Source organism: Heterocephalus glaber, unplaced genomic scaffold (assembly GCF_053883595.1).
Source record: "Heterocephalus glaber isolate CG9 unplaced genomic scaffold, H.glaber_assembly_v1.0 deba00001606, whole genome shotgun sequence".
Taxonomy (NCBI): domain Eukaryota; kingdom Metazoa; phylum Chordata; class Mammalia; order Rodentia; family Bathyergidae; genus Heterocephalus; species Heterocephalus glaber.
Window position 1 is genome coordinate 12402951 of NW_028258377.1, and position 20643 is coordinate 12423593.

The 20643-nt window shown below is 44.9% G+C and overlaps 1 protein-coding gene across 1 annotated transcript; it reads left to right on the top strand.

Moving 5' to 3' along the window:
- Nucleotides 1–376: 376 nt before the first annotated feature.
- On the top strand, nt 377–19331 carry Lman2 (lectin, mannose binding 2). Its single transcript, XM_004836269.4, has 8 exons — nt 377–696; nt 869–987; nt 10198–10315; nt 11193–11272; nt 11453–11614; nt 11726–11840; nt 14267–14386; nt 15355–19331. Exons 1-8 carry the CDS (start codon nt 501–503, stop codon nt 15513–15515), a joined length of 1071 nt encoding a protein of 356 aa, XP_004836326.1. The 5' UTR covers nt 377–500; the 3' UTR covers nt 15516–19331.
- Nucleotides 19332–20643: the final 1312 nt, after the last annotated feature.

Here is a 20643-nt window from a genome sequence, read left to right on the forward strand (position 1 = left end):
CTAGGCATCCTGTTTAAATTTAAAGCTCCCTTTCCCACTTAACGGGAAGAAGAGGCGCGATCATGGACCTCAGCCCAAGCGGCCTCGAGCATAGCAGTCTTTGTTACGGTCCGCCCGCTCAAGCAGCGCATAAAAACTACAAGTTCCAGCACCCCTAGTTCGAAGCGGACCCTCGCGCTGCCCTGCTCAAACTATTCCTGTTTCTCAGTGGCCCTGGAACCTAACGTGCTGTTCCGTGATTGGCTGCAACTCCTGTCGTTTCTAAAATCCCGTTGCCGAGGCCGGCCTGCAGGTTCCTTGGCGCTTACAAGGTGATGGAACAGTATTTGATCAGGATTGGAGGCTGTCCAGCCAATAAAGGCGAGGCCCCCTCGTCAGCAAAGGTTTGCTTTTTAACTCCTGGGTGACGCTGAAATTGGAGGGCTTCCGGCCGGAGGCCATTAGATAGGACACCCGGAAGGCGGAAATCTTAGGGCGGAAGTGGCCGAAAGAAGAGGAGAATGGCGGCAGAGGGTTGGTTTTGGCGTTGGGGCTGGGGCCAGCGTTGCCCAGGGAGGCCTGGGCTTCCTGGCCCCGGCCCCAGCCCCGCTACACTTGTACATATTCTTATGTTGCTGGGGCTGGTGGCTGCGGATATAACTGACGGCAACAGTGAACACCTCAAGCGGGAGCATTCGCTCATTAAACCCTACCAAGGTGAGGCCTGGAGCGGGCACCAGCGATGGTTGAGGGTGAGGCTGGACTGGGTTGAGGGAGGGCATGCCCTTCTTCCTTGGGCAGAGCAGCTCTGTGGGTTTCCTGCCTCTGGCAAGGCCAGTCCTGGAATGACCTCTTACGCACCTGTCTGTGCCCGTCTTTCTGCCCACAGGGGTTGGTTCCAGCTCCATGCCTCTCTGGGACTTCCAAGGCAGTACTATGCTCACGAGCCAGTACGTGCGTCTGACCCCTGATGAGCGCAGCAAAGAAGGCTCTATTTGGAACCACCAGGTGAGTGGTCTCCATGAGGCTAGACACATGCGGTTCAGTGAGCCACTGCCTCCCCACCAGCCAAGACCTGAGCTTGGGCGTGCCCCCTCTTCCCCACTCCAACCCCTTGTTGCTCACTCATCAACAATTAGAGGCAATGGATATTGAGTAGTTTTGTGGCAGGAGCTGTGGTCGAGGCTTTACACTTTCCTCGTTTGATTTGTTCAAAAGCCAGGCGAGTTAAGTGATGTTATCACCATTTTACTAAGGCGCTAAGGCTCATAGTTGAAAGTACATTATCCAAAGTCACATAGCCAGAAAATAGTGGTACTGTCAGACTGTTTGAAGTACCCCCTCGGTGGTGGGAAAAATGAAGCAAACTGAATCTTTATTGGGTATTTGGCTGTTTTTTAGGCATTGACCTTGCCATGCTCTGTTGCATTTAATTCTCAAGCAGGCTGCTTGAAGTAGATGGCTTTCCTGACCTTATGCAGAGCTAATACAGCCAATAAATTACATAAACAGTATTTAAACTAATCTGTCCGATCTCCAAGTTCAGCAGTGAACTAGAAACAATTGGCCTCCTTCCTCTGGACAGTAGAAGAAGCCCTTTGACATCTTTGCAGGCTTAGTCCTCTTCTCCAGTGCTTGGTTGAGGGTCTTGTCATCACGAGAGTCTACTTGTGGGCAGTTTTGATTTTGGTGCCTTTTCCCCTGGAGATCGAGGAGCCTGAGGTGTCAATGGCATGTTGTACATGAACAGTGGCCAAGATCATCTGCTACCCATTGTTTGCACTGAGGAAATGTAAGTTGGAAAAGGGATGAAAAGGGAATTATTTGGGGCTGGGTCATAGATTTAGAAGGAATCTGCTTCTTCCCTAGTCTTCTTGACCCAACCCTTCCCATGGCCTACACATTGGCCAGTGTCCTAGTTTTCTCCATCACTCTGCTCTCTTGTCCCTTCTGGTTGACTTTCTCATTTTGTTGTGGGAGCCCACGCTGTCCTTGTGTTGCCTCATCTCTCTTCCTGTTTCATGCTACCACACTGCTGTTAAAGGCATCTGTGCTTTCTTCAGCTGTTGCTCTGATCCTTAGAGCCTGGGGTCTCCTGTGAAGGGTAATTGCACCTTCTGTCTGTACAATCTGGCCCCTAGAGCCTGGCATCTTTAGTCATTCTGTTAATTTTGTTCCAGCGTCTCTGACTGCCTTCTTGCCTCAGGACCTTTGCACTTGTTCCCGATATCTGGGACATTGCCTCCTGGTTCTTCATGCCTCCCTGGTTCCTTCTGTTAAGTCTCAGTTCAAGTGCCACCCACTCAATGAGTATTTAATTAACTACCTTTTCTTCCTCTAATCACATTCTGTCACATTATTCTGTTTTAGGGCTCCCCTCACCCCCAGGGTCAGACTCATAGCCTTTTACATGCTAGGCAAGTGCTCTGCTCTACCCCTAGCCTCGCCAATTTTAAAACATAATATACCTTTGTATTTTTCACAGAAATGAGTTCACTATGGAGTTTAAAAAAAAAAAAAGCAAGGCACAAATAGTATTAGAATTGTTAGAAATTGGGTTTAGTTACAAGGAATCCTTATATCCAAGAAGTTAGTTTAAATTATGATTATAGGTAGCTAATGGTTGGCATTTTCAGTGGCTTGGAGATGTCACAGGACTGAGAGCATTCTATACTTGCTCTTATCAAATTTTCAGTCTAAAATATCATTATTCCTTTCTTCTCCCATGTCCCCCTTCAGCTCCAGGGATCTTTCCAGTTGGGCCCTATTTGTAGTGCCTGCTATGCTTCCTCAACAAAGTTGCTTGGAACTCATAAGCATTTCTATTCAGTGTTTCCCAAGAACTACTTCTCTCTTCACTGAGCTGAAGAGATGCTTTCTGCATTTTCTTCTTTTGTCTCCATTCACTTTATCTGGGAGAGACACTGAATTAGCAAAGACTCCCTGAGTTTTGCTGTCTTCTGAGATGTAATGTAGCTCTAAAGTGACTAGAGCTCCAGGTGTCTGATAGCTGGAGCACAGGACACAGAGAGTGGCTGCTCAGGCCCCATCCTGAGGATATCTTGTATGGAGCCTTCAGCAGTGGTCTTAAGATATTTTTTATTAACTAATGTTCCAGTCCAAAATTGTTTCTCTTTGTCCCTTATAAAAGTTGATATAAAAAATCATCTTAAGTACTTAGTGGGCTATGTTAGTGCACCCCTGTGATCTCAGAATTAGGGAGGCTAAGGTAGGATTGCTGTGAGTTCAAGGCCAGCCTGGGCTGCATAGTAAGTTCAAGGCCAGACTGAACTACATAGCAAGATCCTGTCACAAAAAATAAAAACAAACCAACAAAAATTTACAAAGGGACCAGAGGTGTAGCAGTGTAGCTCAGTGGTAGAGCACTTATGTAGAAGCCCTGGGTTTGATCCCCGACAGTGGGTTTTTGTTTTGTTTTGTTTTTGGTACCAGGGATTGAACTCAGGACCTTGCACTTTCGAGGCAGGCGCTGGAACCACTGAGCTAAATCCCTGGCCCTAGTGGGGTTCTTTTTTTTCAATTGCAAAGGATATAGTTTCCAGCATATTTTATTTGTTTTGGGTTTTTTTTTGGTATTGGGAATTGAACTCGGTCCTTGGGCTTGCGCAGCAGGTGGCAAAACCACTGAGCTAAATCCCCGGCCCTCCAGCATATTTTAAGTGCTGACATTTTAAAACAACTTGTTAGTACTCTTAAATATTCAGTGTAAATATTGCTAATGGGTATCCACTTTATAAAAACAGAGTAAACTCAACTTGTGTATTTTTAAAATTGTTTTCATTTTCATTTCCCACACAAAATTTTATGTTCATGTATTTAATGCTTGAAGATCTCTTATTCATTGCCCTATCATAATGCTCTGCAACTTTAAATAAGTGTTACAACTTTTTAACTTTGTTGAGACCTTCACACTAACTTTTTGTTTGTTTGTTTTGAGACAGGGTCTTGCTAGGTAGTTCAGGCTGACCTTGAACTCACTATGCAGCCCAGGCTGGCCTCAAACTCGAAGCAATCCTCCTGCCTCAGCCTCCTGAGTGCTGAGATTATGGGTGTGTGCCACACACTGGCTCAAACTAACTCGTTTTTTCTTTGAGATTATGATTGTTAGTATACAACTTATCAAAATAAATGTATTACACAACCTTTTTTTTTTTAGACAGTCTCAAAGTCCTCCCTTAGCCTCCCAAGTAGCTGGAACTATAGGCACACACTACCATCCCGAGCTGCATTATACGATTTTTGGTTTTTCGGGTTTTTTTGTACCAGGGATCGAACTCAGGACCTTGCACTTTTGAGGCAGGTGCCAGCACCATTAAACTGAATCCCCGGCCCCATTACATGATTTTTGAAGAGCTATTATACAACAGTAAAAACTTACTGAAATTAAATGGGATGAACAGTGAGATGTTGTTTTCCCTAACATCTGGGTGGATGCTACTATCAGGCAGGTTTCAGTGCCACTTCTGCTTTTTGTTTTTATATATGTGAATTATTTTTTTGTTTTTCCTTCGTTACCGGGGATCAAACTCAGGACCTTGTGCTTGTGAGGCAGGCGCAGCACCACTGAACTAAATCCCTGGCCCTATATATGTGAGTCCTGAGAAACTGTTCACTTAAATAATAGGTATAGATGGAGTTTTGGAATTAACAGGGCCACTCAATATTTTGAATTTCTTTTGGCTTATAACTGCAAATCATGTAATGATCTTTCATCAGAACTATTAATGATATATCTAAGCTGTTAGAGTAAAGCTGCCTTCCATCTTCTTACAAGCAAAGAAGTGGAAATTGCCTGACTGTAAAAAAAACTCATCTGGTCTTATCAGGTGATTTCTGATTTTCTTTGCCTGTTGTAGCTGATCCAAGGCAGTAAGATTTCTTTCTTTTCTTTTCGGTACTGGGGATCAAACTCTGGACCTTGTGCTTGTGAGGCAGGCTTGCAGCACCACTGAGCTAAATCCCCGGCTCGAGGCAGTAAGATTTCTGAGCTTTCTAGTTGAGACTGTTGTGCAGCCAGAGTTGAGAACTGTGGCCTGCAAAGCAGCTTCTCAGTCAATTCTAATACATACCTCACTTACTTCAGGTCTCTCAGAGGCCTTATCTGTGTTATAGTGTGTCTGTCTGCACATCTGCAGTCTTTGGTCTGGGGTACATTGATGGTTCTAAGTCCCGAATAGACTTGTAGGAATCAGTTTCCAGGCCCTCCACTTCCATATGTGTCCTTTCCTAAAGCTGACCTCCCAGTGGATGTGGCTGGGATAGGAGTGTAGGTTTCCTCCCCTCTCTGCCTTTTCCCTTTTGCTTGCCCTTTCACTCCAAGGCACACCTTGAACCAGCGTACATTGTCTCCAAGTACAGAAAACTGGATACAAACAAACCATTTGAAGTGTGGTTTCTCAGCTGACTTTTGTATATGTGAGATATAGTTTTAAATTTTTTAAACTATCAGTATCTAGTTTAATTATATTGTGGTTAAGGATTTCAGTCTCTTGAATGTCTGTTAAGTCTTGAGAATGGATCCTCTAGTGGTCAGACTTTGGCGTGTGCTTGCAAAGAATATGAATTTCTCTATTTGTAGACTTGTGTGCCATTTAAGTTCTTTAGGTCAAATTTACTGATTGAATTCAAGTCTTCTACATTCTTCTTGACATTTTTGTCTTGTTCTTTTTTTTTTTTTTTTGGTACTGGAGATTGAACTCAGGACCTTGTGCTCACGAGACAGGCGGCAGAACCATTGAGCTAAATCCCTGACCCCACTGTCTGTTCATTTATATCAGTTACTAAGGGAAGTACTGTATGTTAAAATTTCTGTGTGTAGTTTTGTCTATTTGTAGTTGTCAGTTTCTGTTTTATATATATTTTAGGCTAAATTAGCTTAGGTACATACAAAATTTGGTATAGCTGGGCTGGGGATTTAGCTCAGTGGTTCCAGCACCTGCCTCCAAGCGCAAGGTCCTGAGTTCGATCCTTGGTACCAAAAAAAAATAATAATAATTTGGTATAGCTACATAAGTTTGCTTTTAGTTAGTGTTTGCATAATATCTTTTTCTGACCTTGTGCCTTGTCTTTCATTTTGTTATGTTTTAGAAACATCTTTTGTAAATAGGAAAACATTATGCTCTGAGAAGGTTATTTATTTTTATTGTAGGAAAATGTATTAAAAAATTATTACTTTAAACTTTTTTTTTTTTTTTTTTTTTTGCAGTACTGGGGATCAAACTCGACCTTGCACTTGCCAGCACCACTAAGCTATTCCCCTGGCCCTGTTTTAAACTTTTTAACCTTTAAATCAATTAATTTACAAAACCAGGGCTGGGAATTTAGCTCAGTGGTTCCAGTGCCTGCTTTGCAAGCGCAAGGTCCCAAGTTCAGTCCCTGGTACCAAAAAAAACCAAACAAACCAGAAAAAGAACTTGTCTTAAAATAAAAAAGGTTGGGCATGTAGCTCAGTGCAAAGCTCAATCCCCAATAATTTACAAAACCATTCTCTTCAGTAGGATACACATTGACATTGAAACAATGGAATTTTAAAAATGTAATGGGTACCCACAGCTACTAATTTTGACTGTTGTGCTTATATATTTGCACATGAAAAATTGAATTCCTAATTTTTTTATTGTGGTAAAATGTACATTATACAAAATTTACCATAAAGTATGCATTTATATCAATCAACTTCCCATTACTGTGGCAAAATACCTAAGAAAGTCAATTTAAAGGAAGAAAGGTTTATTTTGCCTCAGGGTCCCAGAGCTCTCAGTCTGTGGTTGGCCAGCTCCATTCCTTTAGGCTTTCTTACTTTACTTTCTATTTGTATCACCTATTTTCTCTGCATTTTTCTTCCTGGTCTTGACTTTTTGGATTAATTTTTTTGGTACTGAGGATTGAACTGGGGTCCTTGGGGGTTGCAGGGCAGGCGGTGCAGGGGGCTGAACCACTGAGCTAAATCCCCAGCCCTGGATTAATTTTTATTGTTTTTCCTCTTCTATTAGACTGAAAGTTATATGCTCTTTTCTGGGTTTTTTAGTGGTTACCCTAGAATTTGAAATATCCATCCATGTTTTACTGTTTTAAGAATAATGTGTACTTTTACTTTCTTTCTGGACAATGCAAGGATCTTAGGATACTAACTCCATTTACCCTATTGCTGCATGTATTTTAATCCATCTGTTTTAAATTACCCAACACAGGGGCTGGGGATTTAGCTCAGTGGTACCAGGCCTGCTTTGTAAGCACAAGGTCCTGAGTTCGAACTCTGGTACCAAAAAAAAAAATATTACCCAGCACATTGTTTTATACAGTCAAATATTTGTACAGATTTTTACCTTCTTATTTATTGTATTCGTCATTCTTCATTCCTCCCTCAACGTCTGACTTTACATTTGGATCTAGATCATTTCCCTTCTCCATGAAGAATGAAAGTGTGAATCTGTTGGTAATGAATTCTTTTCATTTGTTGCCTCACTCATACTAGGGAAGCACCCTTGTAGGACTTTTTAAAGTTTGTGACTTGATATCTTTGAACCACTTTTACTAAGTGTTTAGATATCTCTATTCCTTTGTGCCATTCTCTTACGTCTCATTCTGGAACTCCAACTACATAGGCCTTAGATTCTCTCAGTCTTTCCTCTCTCTGTTATTCTTTTGTTCTGTCTATTCCTGGATATTTTTATCTTAATGGCTTTGAGTTCACTAATTCATTCTTTTGCTGTTTTATGTAGGGAGGGCGTTGAGCTCAGAGTCTTGCTTATGCTGGATAAGTGCTCTACCACTGAGCTACTACATCTCCAGCCTTTTCTTCCTTTTTTTCTCCCTTCCTTCCTTCCTTCCTCTCTCTCTTTCTCTCTTTCTTTTTTAGACAAGGACTTGCTGCCTAACTTGTGATCCTCCTGCTTCACTTTCTGAGTAGTTGGGATTATAGGTATTTGCCTCCACACATGGCTTCTACTGCTTTTAGTTGGTTATGAAATCTGTCCATTATGTTATTCTATTTAGTTCTAGTATACTTTTAGTGTGAATTTTTAAAATTTTAGTTATCTTCCTGAATTCTGAATCTTGTCTTTTGTCTCCTTGAACATATTTGAAAGTCTGGTACCTGGAATTCCTGTTGACTTTTCTTTCTCTCTTCGTTTTATTCATACTGTTTCTCCTTGTCTGCCTGGTCATTTATGATTGTGTGCCAGATACTGCATTTGTACAATTGTTTGTAGAAAAACTTGAGCCCTGGATGAATCACCTTAGTCTGATTTCAGGAAGGGCAAGGACTCAAAGCTGAGCTGAGTCCCTGGGAGAGCCTTTCTAGTGCACTGTTACTTCAGAGTTATAATCTTTGTGCAAATCTAGCCCAAAGCAAGCTCTCCATAGTCCTCAGTAGGCATTTCACTCAGTTTCCTTGTCCTGTCCTTGAGAGCTGGTTCTCATCATCTCTTAGTTGCCCAGCAGACTCTGAATGTTCCCAGAATTGGAAAGATTCTGAAGTTTTGCGCTATATGCAATCTGTCATGCAGGTCCTTGTTAGCTCCATGTTCTCAGGGTTCAGGCTGGGTCCCATCATCTGGGTGTTCAGTACCCAGAGATGAACAGTGAAGCTGTTTGCCAACATTGGTACATCTATTTTTCTTTTCTTTTTTCTTTTTTTCTGGTATCAGATCGAACTCAGGACCTTGTGCTTGAGAGGCAGGCACTGTGCCACTGAGCTAAATCCCCAGCCCTTGATACATCCTTTTTTTTTTTGGTACTGGGGATTGAACTTGAGTCCTTGCGCTTAAGAGGGAGGTGGCAGAACCACTGAGCTAAATCCCCGGCCCCAGGTACATCTATTTTTGATAAGAGTTTTTCCTGGTAACAGAAGTAACGTGTTTGTTATACAGTATCCAAACATAGAAAGTAAACATTCTCCACAATTCTCTCATAATGACCTAACATTAATATCCGTTCATGTTTTGTTTTTTTCTTAATTACTCCATCCCCAAAATGGGACTATAGCCCTGATATTATTTACAAGTTACTTCTCCTCTTAGTATCTTTGATATCTTTGGATGTAAATATTTTTGGGATCTGCTTTATTCTGTTAAAAAGATGCAATCAGAAAAAAAATAAAAATAAAAACTAAAAAGATGCAATCAGATCCCCCCCTTCCCCGAAGATAGGATCATTTATAGTCTCACCAGTTGTTTGAAAGTGCTTATTTCTTTGTGTCTTCTTCTGTTTTCCATATTAATGATCTTTTTAATAGCTGCCACACTGATAGATCAACAATATCTCTTGTTTTAGTTTACCTTTCTGATGGGTATTTAATCACTTGCTCACATGCCCATCCATTGACTTCCCTAAAATGGACTCTTGTCAAAGTTTGTGTTGACCTTGGTTTTCATGAGCAGCTTCCTGGTAGGGAAGGGCAGGGTGTTTACCTTGCTGTAGGTATCTGGTGACTGTGTCTGCCAGGAATTATCTGCTTCTCTAACATGGCAGCCCAGAGATCTGGGAGCACCACCCTGATGAGCCCCTATTCTTGGGCCTGAACTGGGCTTGTAGGAGGTGTTCTGGCCAAGAGTTGGGCCTTGTAGTCAGCCAGACCTGGGTTTGAATCTGGTAAAACTGCCTCAGTCTGATTTTTCCTCACTTTGAAAGGTTGGTTATAAGAGAAGGTGGGGGTGGCGTGGGTAGAAAAGAGTACAACTTATATTAAAGGCCTGAAGGTCTTAGAAAACCTAGAATAGTGGTGGTGAACCTATGGCACAAGTGATGTAGCTGGCTGTTTGTATCATTGAAAGTTCTAAAAGTTTTGGACTCAGATAGACCTGGGTAAGAATCAAGACCATGCTCTCATCTTCTGTGGACAAATTGTTTTGCCTAAAAATTATTATTTTTCTTCTGCAAGATCCCAGAGTAGGAGCAGTGGGGGGTGGAGATGAAACCAGTTAAGGGTTTGGCTGGCAGTCAGAGTATAAGAGTAGGCCTGGGTTGGCAGAGGCTGGGCCTCAGGCAGCCTTGGGAACTGTGTGGTTTTCCCTTTTCATTTGGGAGTCTGGGTTCAGCAGTGCTTATGACCTTGCTGCCTGACCCTGGGGCAAGGAGTGGGTGCGTGGTCTTCATGGGATTGGGAAAATAGGGATGTGGGCAGAGTCTGTGCCAGATCACCCCCAGCTTGTTTAAAGGCTGGGGATCTCTGAGCAGCCCTCTCTGCCCCTCCTCCAGCCTTGCTTCCTCAAGGACTGGGAGATGCATGTCCACTTCAAAGTCCACGGCACGGGAAAGAAGAATCTTCACGGAGATGGCATTGCCTTGTGGTACACCCGGGACCGCCTTGTGCCAGGTAGGGCATTGCTTCCTCAGCCAGGTGGGTGCTGCTGAGCTGGAGAGGTTGGGGCAGGCATGACCATGGCTGCCAGTCTACCAGGGAGGTAGCAGCAGGCAGAACAAGGGGATTTCTCTCTGCTTCTGTGGCCGAAGATCTTCTGCTCTGCACCATCCTGTTAGGAGACCCTGCTTCTGCTCATAGAGAAAACTCTGTACTTTAGGAAGGAGTTTGGCTCTGGAAGGGGGACCTCTTAGGAAAGGAGGGCAGCTAAATCTCCCAGCTCAACACTGTTCCCCTTCATGGCCTGATTGGGGCCATTCTGTCATTTTGAGGTGTCTGTTGCTATTTCAGTGCTGGAGATTGAATCAGGGCCATTGTATTAAGCTGCACCTCTAACCCTTTGTTTAGTTTTTATTTTGAGATAGAATCTCCCTAAATTCCCAGGTTGGGCCTGAACCTGTGATCTTCTTTCCCACTGGGATTACAGGTGTGTACCACCAGGCCCTGCTAGGGTTGTTTTTTTTAGAGGGTAAAACATGAAGACTATTTCACAGAGACTGTACATAGCCTACAACCAAAAATGTTTCTTCTGTGGCCTTTTACAGAAAGTTTGCTGCCCCTGGTTTAAGGGATCTTTCCTGTGGCTCTATCTGTAGACTAGGTACCCCCTTGACCCCTGACACTGGCCTCAGAGCACATGGCCACGTGGCTGTCTGCTCAGGTCAGGCTCCCTGCACCCCAGCATCCTTCCCAACCCCACCTGGGCTTTGTCCTTCAGAGTTTCCCTTCTCTCCTGGGTGAATGATTTCCAGCCCCTGCCTACATTGCTTTTGAGCTACCCGTAAGACATTCTAGTTTTTCCCACTGTGAGACTACTTCCTTCTAATTCCAGGGCCTGTGTTTGGAAGCAAAGATAACTTCCATGGCTTAGCCATCTTCCTGGACACATATCCCAATGATGAGACCACTGAGGTAGGGCCTTGTTCTCTCCTGTGGAACAGGAAAGCAAGGACTGGGCAGTTGGCTAAAGGTTGGGAACTGGGACTTCTTCCTGGTCCTGGCACAAAAGGAGTCTAGGGATTGGAATGGTGGGCACCCACCTTCCTCCCGTAGGCTGGGCCATTCATGGAATAACCAGTGTCTTTGTCCCAGCGTGTGTTCCCGTACATCTCGGTGATGGTGAACAATGGCTCCCTGTCCTACGACCACAGCAAGGATGGGCACTGGACTGAGCTGGCAGGTTGCACAGCTGATTTCCGCAACCGGGACCACGATACCTTCCTGGCTGTGCGCTACTCTCGGGGCCGCCTGACGGTGAGCAAGTGTGAGGGAGGAGGCCAGTTGAGCCCGTGGTGGTTCTGTGGAGGCTCAGGAAGGCGGCTGGCTCAAGCCTGCAGGTGTGCCTGACTTGTTGGCTGGCCACAGGTGATGACTGACTTGGAGGACAAGAACGAGTGGAAGAATTGCATTGACATCGTAGGAGTGCGCCTGCCCACCGGCTACTACTTTGGAGCCTCAGCTGGCACTGGCGACCTGTCTGGTGAGTATTTGGGCTGAATGAGGAATTCATTCCCAGCCTGAGTCTTCTCTTGGAAGCTTATCATATAGTTAATTACCTTTCTTCCTTTGGTCTCCATAGTCACTCTCTCTCTTCTCTTCCTGTTGTCTGTAATTGTAGGTAGGCCCAGAGCTTGAGCAATTCATTGGCAGTCTTTCTTTATCTTTGGGAAATTAGAGGCTGAATCTAGACACTGTCGATGTCTAGATTCTATCTCCAGACCTGTGTAAGTAGTGGCCTGCTCAGTGTCTCCATTCTCTTACTACTTGAAGAGTTCAAGCCACCATCATCTCTCACTGGAGCCTCCTGAGCGATCCCCCTTCTTCTACACTGGCCCCTGTTATTCTCTCCCTGGTGCAACAGCCAGAATAATCGAATTGAGCCTACAAGAGGTTGCCCCCACTGCTCAGCACGGCAGTGGCTGTCATCTCACTCCGAGTCAAGAGACCTATCCCAGGCCCCTCACCACACCTCATCACACCTCACTCAGGGCTTGCTTCTTCCCTCCTTATAGTGGCCTCCAGCTGGGTCTTGCTCAAGTACTACCTCCACAGTGGAGCCTCCCTGACTCCCTCATTTAAAATTGTGTTCTCTCCAGTCCCCAGCATACTTTCCATCACCTTTCCTATCTTTTTTTTTTCTTTATAGCATGTTTCTTTATTTTGTTTCTTTCAAGTGTAAAATTTATTTTATCTTCTGTGGGTTTTTTCCCACTATCTAAATTGTAACCTCCATGTAGTCAAGGATCCTTCTCATTTGGCCCACAGTAGATACTCAGGAAACAGCATGCCTCTGGCCTATACAGGCCATGCTGAGTCAACAGGCCTAGGTGACACTTCATGGTCCTTGTCTTTGCTCAGTTGTCTACTAGGGACATCTGGAAGGCACGAGGGCCAGGGCCAGCTCCTACTGAGCAGAACTGGGAGAGGATGTGTTTGACTCAACAAAGGGCTTATTTATCCTCTGGATATTCAGGCCCTGTAACGCTGGGCACAGCGAGTGGCCTCCCCTCTTTCCAGGGAAGTGCATATGTCCTCTTAATCCCAGAAATCCCAAAATGTCCATTGGGGGTTTTAAAGTTTAATAGAGGGCCGGAGATTTAGCTCAGTGGCACTGCGGCTGTCTCCCAAGTGCAAGGTCCTGAATTCGATCCCCAGTATCAAAAAAAAAGTTTAATAGAGAACTTTGGCAGGGGAGCAGTACTGAGGATTGAAGCAGCACCTCCATACTGAACTACATCCCTTGCCCTTTTTTTCTGAGACACGGTTTTGCTAAGTTGCCCAGGCTAGGCTTGAACTTGCAGTCCCCTTGGCTCAGCCTCACAGAGTACTGGGATTACAGGCATGCACTGCCATGCAGAGCTTAATAGGGAACTTTCAGTTTTATACCCCAAAGAGGAGAGAATGTTCTGATAAGGCCCCTGTTCTGCTCTCCTCTTTAAACAAGACCTTTCCCCAGATTCCAGTTGGTTCACCGAGCCTATGGCTAGAGTCAGCCTGGCCAGGAAAGCTTCGTATCTCTTAAATAGGATGAACTATTGGTGTCAAGCAGAGGTTCTTTCCTGCCCATGCTCTTTGGACTGTACCTTTTCCAAGTCTCCTCAGTACAGTAACTGTGTCTTGGGTCTGTTCCTTAGCTGGAGGCTGACTTGTTTATCTGCAGCCTACACATGGATCTCTTGACAGGAGCATCTAGCAGCTTCCTGCCCTCCGGAGGATCAGGCTTCTCAGCCAAGCCCTTGCCTTGGTCTCTTTTAAGTACTTACCCTTTGGCAGCAGTATATCTTTCATGTTCTGTATATGTTCTCATTAACTTGCCATGGTGACTGCCCTAAAGGAAGATTATCTTATCACTCCCATTTTACAAATAAAGAAACTGAGCCTCAAAGAGGACAGTAGACATGAGATTTACACTCAGATGATTTTGAACATAAAGCTCATGCTCTCTTCCTGCTATTCTGTCACTTCCTCCTAAGTTTCTCTTTTATTTTCTTTTTTTTTGGTTTTTTTGAGACAGGGTCTTGCTATGTAGTTCAGGTTGGCCCTGAACTCACTATGTAGCCCAGGCTGGCCTCGAACTTGGAGCAATCCTCCTGCCTCAGTCTCCTGAGTGCTGGGATTACAGGCATCTGCCACCATGCCCAGCTTCTCTTTTCTGTGTGTGCGTGTGCACTAGCGTGCACAGGTTTGCTAACCACACCCTCTACCACTGAGCTACATCCTCATCCCTCCTAGATTTCCTAGAATACTGTCTTCCTGGGGGCTGGAGGTAGCAGGGAAGAAAAGAGGATAATGATGGGCAGAAGTAGCTCTTCATGGCCAGGCCAGTGCTTTCTCTTTGGAGAAGGCCTTGGGCCATCACCCTTAGGCTGGCTATAGGCCATTACATGTGCGTTCTTGGTCCTGTAGACAATCATGACATCATCTCCATCAAGCTATTCCAGCTTATGGTAGAGCACACTCCTGATGAGGAAAACATTGACTGGACCAAGATTGAGCCCAGTGTCAACTTCTTCAAGTCTCCCAAAGGTATGTGTGAATATGGTCCCCCACTGCCTGAGCCTCAAGTGCATTCTGTGGTCCTTTTGCCCTTCCTGATCCAGTAATGGCTGTGGTCTGGGCTCTTGGATCAGTCCTGCCTTGGGGAAATGGTGCTGGCTGGCCTGCCTCAGCTCCTATAGGCCAAGAGCTCAGGTTGGGTGAGCTGTGGTGAGCCTCATGTAGAGCAGAGGATTGCAGTTGGGAGGAGGCTGAGTAGCTGAAACAAGCTCAGTCCAGCTCCCACCTCCCCCATTCATGGCCTGGTCATTTCCTTTTCTCAGACTTTCAGGGAAAGTCACAAGGGTGCCATATCCCAGAGGGGTCAGGATCTATGAGGATCCACACATCAGGGCCTAGCACCTAGCAGGATCTCTTGACAGTTGGGGAACAAAGGAGTGATGTGCCCAGAGCAGGAGAGGTATACAGGGGGTAGCGAGTGGGCTCAGGGTATGGAAGACAGCCTAGGAGGTTGGAAGCTACCAACATCCTCCAGCTGTGGATGAGAGCAGCCTTTGGTAAGGGCTGTGTTTCTCCAGATTTGGGGGAAGGGGTTTGCTCATGAATCAGACCCCTGGGCCTCTCCCTGTACAGAACTAGGCTCTCTAGGAAGGAGCCTGGGAATCTCTAGTTTTAACCAGTGCCTTGCGGCAGAATGCAGCACAGGCCTTGATTCCTGGGACCTTGGTCCCTGTGGGATTGGTCCTCTTTCCACTCCTGCCCTCCCCATTATAGACTTGAGAGCTCAGCTGTGGTCAGCACAGTGCAGTCTCTGTTCCTGGCCAGTGTGTGGCCACAAGACACCGCACTCCAACCAGCACTGTCCCACATGTAGGATGAATGTGGTGCCCCCTGAGATGGTAGCCCTGACGCTGGGATTGGCTGGCACGGTCCTGTTAGCCACATTTCCTGGAGGCCACCCCCTTTGCCCACTCATCTCCCCTTTTCTTCTCCCTCAGACAACGTGGACGACCCCACGGGGAACTTCCGAAGTGGTCCCCTGACAGGGTGGAGGGTGTTCCTGCTGCTGCTGTGTGCGCTCCTGGGCATCATTGTCTGTGCAGTGGTGGGTGCTGTGGTGTTTCAGAAGCGCCAGGAGCGGAACAAGCGTTTCTACTGAGTGGCCGACTTGGTTGGAAAGAGCCTGACTTTGGGCCCAGGCGCTAATGTGAACTTTTTTTTTACTGGGATCGAAAAAGAAAAACGACGATCTTATTTCTTAACCGTTTCAAAGAAATGATTAAAGTATTTTCATACATTTTGCTTCTTTCCCAGCATGGACAAATGGCAGGGCCAGGGTCAAGGTTCAGCATCCCCATAGCTGGAGATGGAGTCTCTCAGCCCTGCCCTGGGTGACATCTGAGGGAGCAGGGGCTCTGTACCTGGGGCTGAGGTCCTGGACGTGGTGTTGAACACTGGAGGGCCCCCTAAACCTCACTGGGGTGGCTCCTAAGGACCCAGAGCAGTGGTTTTGTTCTAAGGTGTGTGATGTGTGTGGTGACAGATAAGGCCCATGTTGGGGACCTGAGGCTTCTTGTTCCCCTCTGAGCTTCCTCCCAGGGCAGACCTCAGGCAGGGATGGAGGAGCAGTTTGGTGGGGCCCAGAGTGTGACTGTTAGCTGAATAAAGTAAAATAGCCAACCTTAGTCATGTGACTGTCCTAAGGAGCTTTTCTTTTTCTTCTGATAACTTCCAGCCAGCCTCTGCTTTACAGCTTCCAGCGTCATCCCTTCCGGCCCTCAGCAGAACACTGGCTGGAAGGGATTGTGGTTGCCCCATTTCCCAGGTGAAGCAAAACTTGCCCGCTGTCACCCAGCAAGTCGTGTGTTGGGGACAGGACCCTGTGCAATCTCCCATATGCTCCGGGCCTCTTGTTAAAAGGACGGGATGGGGAGGGCATGGGGGTACTGTGAAGAGGGTGTGACCACAGCCCAAGCTTCAAGGCTAGGGTGGGGCAGGGTGCAGAGGAGTACAGTGATGAGGAATTCTAGGAGACTGGCTGTATCTGGAAGGGACAGGTGGAGTCAGGACAGGTTGGGCTCAGTGCTGGCATTTCCTTTGGGTGCTTTGAGGAGGCAAAGGGGATGCAGAGAATGGAAGAAAACTATCCTCTGAAGGGACAGCATCATCATCCAACAGCTTCTACAGTCATCTCTCCCCAAGTCACTGACCGTGGAGCAGTTGTGTCCCCTTCCAGTCTGACCCTGATCCCAACTCTGTCCCTCCTTGGGGGCCTTACCAAGTCACTAACTTCATCATCTTCCCACTTACAGTATAGTAATGGCTGGGTCTCCCATCTTCCAAAGCAAAGCAAACCTTGCCTGGCTTTTTGTAGTTAGTATTGTTAAATAGAATGAAAGTTAATGGAGAGTGTAAGAATTTATTTTCCCCTTAATTTTCACGGTCACTCTCGAGAGCCCTTCACTGATCTATTATTAACTGTCTATGTCCTTCTTGCTGCTTCCTGTCTGAGTACAAAACTCCTTTCCACAGGATAGATGTCCAGAGATTGCTCACAGTGACACAAGGTTTTGCTGTTTCCTTCACAAGTTTGGGAGCCTTCTCACAAAGACTAAAGAGTACTCATGATGCTTTGTATTGAAATATTTTATTAGACACTTCTCAGAACAGCTTTACTTTAGAAAAGCAAACACTGAGTGCTTCCCATATGCCATTCTTCTGATCAGATGACATGTATTAATTCATTTTGCTGAACAACCCTGGAAATACATTAGTTCAGGTGGGGGACATGTCCACACTGATGTGTCCAAGTGGATGTGTCCACGGTGATGTGCAGAGTTTGAGACCTGGAGTCTGGAACTTTATGGCTGATGGAACTGTGTCATCATTGCCTGAACGTTAATTTTTGATTCTAATCCAGCCCTCCCTAAATTCCTGGGGATTATCAAGCAAATTGGTACTGTGTGGTTCTCAGTGTTTGCTGCACGTTAGAACCACTTGGAGAACTAAGAGCCCCTTGCATTCTCCAGGTCTGGCTTAGGAAGATGTGGAGCAGAACAAGAGCAGTGTTAAGAGACCTTCTGGTGGTTCCAATGAGTATCCGGTCTGGGACACTAGCAAGTGTTTGGTGAGTGGAGAGCAGATATGAAAGCAATCTTGCTGGTCAGCTTCACTGTCAGGATGGGATGAACTTTCCATTGGAACATGGCATGTTTGCACCTGGGAAAAAGTTGATTGTTGCAAACCTCATACCTACAGTTCTTCCCTAGAAGGTTTGACACATCTTCATTTTCACACAAGAGTGTAATGCCATAATTAAGTTTTTGCCATGTACTTTAAAAAATGGGGTTGATTATACAAAAGTTAAATATAAAGGTATTATCCATGTACCTACTGTGCAGTGTGAGAATAAGATTGCCACCCCACTTGGATCCATCTTTCCCTTCTCTCCAGAGGTGATCACTGCTAAACTTGACTTTTCTGTTTCTTAAAAATGTTACCGTGGGGCCAGGGATTTAGCAGGGGATTTAGCTCAGTGGTTCCGCCTCCTGCCTGGAAAGCACAAGGTCCCAAGTTCAATCCCCAGTACTGAGAAAAAAAAAAAGTTACCAAGTGAAGTTATGTATCACTTAAGTACATTGCATTGTTTTGGATTTTAAAAAACTTTAGTGGTATATGAATGTATTCCTCAGCTTATAAAGCTCAACATTGCTGGTGACACTTTGGGTAACATGTAGCTTAGGATGTATCTTCCTTGTCATGCTCTATGGTGTGAATAGACTACAGTTTCTCTGTTTTACTACTCCTCATCATTAAATGTTTCCAGGTTTTAGCTCTTAGATGTTGCTATGTGCTACACATTTTCTTGAACATGTCTATACTTTCAGACATAAAATTGCTGGATTGTAACATTGTTGCATTTTTATTATTACTAGCTGGGGCCACCATTGCTGTCCAAAGCAGGTTATGTCCTTTTCCTCCCACTGTGGTGGATGGCTGCTGAGATTCCCCTCTGACTACTAAGCATTTGATGTCAGAATTTTCAATGTTTGACAATCAGATGGGTGCAAAGGTTTTAGTTTCTATTTCTTCAGAAATCAGTTTGAAGATGTTTATTGTGTAATTTCTTCCATAGTACTTTATTTTGGCCTCCTTTTTCTTTTTATTACTGGTGTACAATTTTCTCGTGTGGCAATCCTCTGGCTATATGCTTTACAGAGATACCTTCCAATGTGCTTTGCTTTTTATTTTGTAATGATCGGATTTAATGTAGTGTCTGCATTTGCGTGTCATTTACTAATCTTTCCCAAAGATTGTTTTTTCTAAGAATTTATGTTTGTGTGCCTCTGCGTATGAAAGGGGTGGGGGAAGAGTTAATTTGTTAATTATATGGGAATCGAACCCAGGGCCTTACATTGCCAGGCCTTTTGTATTTTGAGACAGAGTCTCACCAAAGTTAGCATTTAATCTACTTGGAATTCATTTTTGTATGTATTTTGTGTGAGATAGGGATTCCATTTTCCCTGCTGTCTCTAACCAGTTGTCTCAGCAACATCACTCATCCTTCCCTGCTGAGGCCCCCAAAGCAACCACTGCTAGTGCTGTCCCTTGCTCTTCTCCTCTTAGTGGCTGGAAGGCTGAGTATTCAGCTGACCTGCCCAGCTTCCCCCCAGCTAGAGTGCACATGTAAAGGTTGTGGCTAATGAAATGCTGGAGGAAGTCTGCTGAGGAGGTCTCACATTGGTTTATTTCCATGTAAAGAAGCTGGTGTGGCCATTTGCCCACCCGTCTTCCTGCCTGGAACATGAAGGGGATGCATGAGGGTGCAGAAGCCACCTGTGATCACAGGGGCTGGAGTGAGCCCATGGAACTGGCATGTGATGGGTCCTTGATGACATGGCTGGGGTGCTGCCCAAACCTTGGACTGCTGACTGCTGGGTTTTTATGTGAAAAAATAAATCCTTATTTGTTCAGATTACTGTGTTCTATTTTTTCTTACTTGGAGGTAAAACAGCCCCACCCTTGTACCGCTGTACATATGTTGACTTTGACACACCTGCGGCTGCCTTGGACTGCAGTTGATATTCATTCACCTGCCTGTTCTTAGCCACACACTTTGCCCCAGTGTTTTGGGCACTGGGGATAAAGCAGAACGAAAAGAATGAAATCTTGTGCCGGGGATTTAGCTCAGTGGTTCTGACGCCTGCCTGAAAGTGCAAGGTCCCGAATTCGATCCCCGGTACCAAAAAAAAAAGAACCAAATCTTTTCTCAAGTAATGCCTAAAGTTTAGCAGTGAGATCAGATGGAATAAGTGAAAGGCATAATATGTTAGATAATGCTTGTATTTGTTTCTTAGAAATGTGGAAAAAGAACCACAAACTTGATAGTCTTAACAGAAATTTACAGATAGGGAGACTGGAAGTCTGAGATCAAGTTACTGGTGGGGCCATGTTCTCTCTGATTCTCTGAGGGATAATCCTTACCTTTTCCTAGCTTCTGGCAATTCTTGACAATCTCTGGAGTTTGTGGACTTGTAAACACACATTCCAGTCACTAGGTCCATCGTTACATGGCTGTCTTCACATCTTCCCTGTCTACACGCCTGTCTCCAAATTTCACATTTTTATGAGGATACCGGACATTAGATCAGACCCCCTCTCCCCAGTGATTTCATCTTAACTTGGTTAAATCTGCACAGTCCCTATTTCCAAGCAAAGTCACATTTTACCAAAAAAATAATAATAATAATAATCATGTCTTCCTTGGGCCGGGGATGTGGCTCAGTGGCGCTACACCTGCTTCACAAGATCAACGTCCTGAGTTTGATCCCCTAAATCACGTTTTAGAAATAGGGATTAGGACTGCAACACAGGAGGCTTAATTCAACCCATAAGGAGAAAAAAATACAAGGGGATGAGAAGAGTCAAGTGTAAGTGGAGAAAGACCTGTGATTTTGCTAAGAACCTGAAACAGTGAAAATTCATTAGGCTATCCACTTAAGATCTGTACATTTTTCCATATATAATATTTCAATTAACTTTATGATATAAGCATTTCTGTTAATCCCAGCACTCTGGAAGGATAACTCAGGAGGATCACAAGTTCAAGACCAGCCTGGGCTCCTCCACAAGACCCTGTTTCAAAAAGGTTTGGGGGTGTAGCTCAGTGTGAAGGCCCTGTGTTTAATCTCTAGTACTGGAAAAAAAGAAAGATATGCATTTCCAAAAGGCACCTTGTTGTAAAAATCTTATGATCAATATTTGGCATTTTCTGATTTGTGTCAACA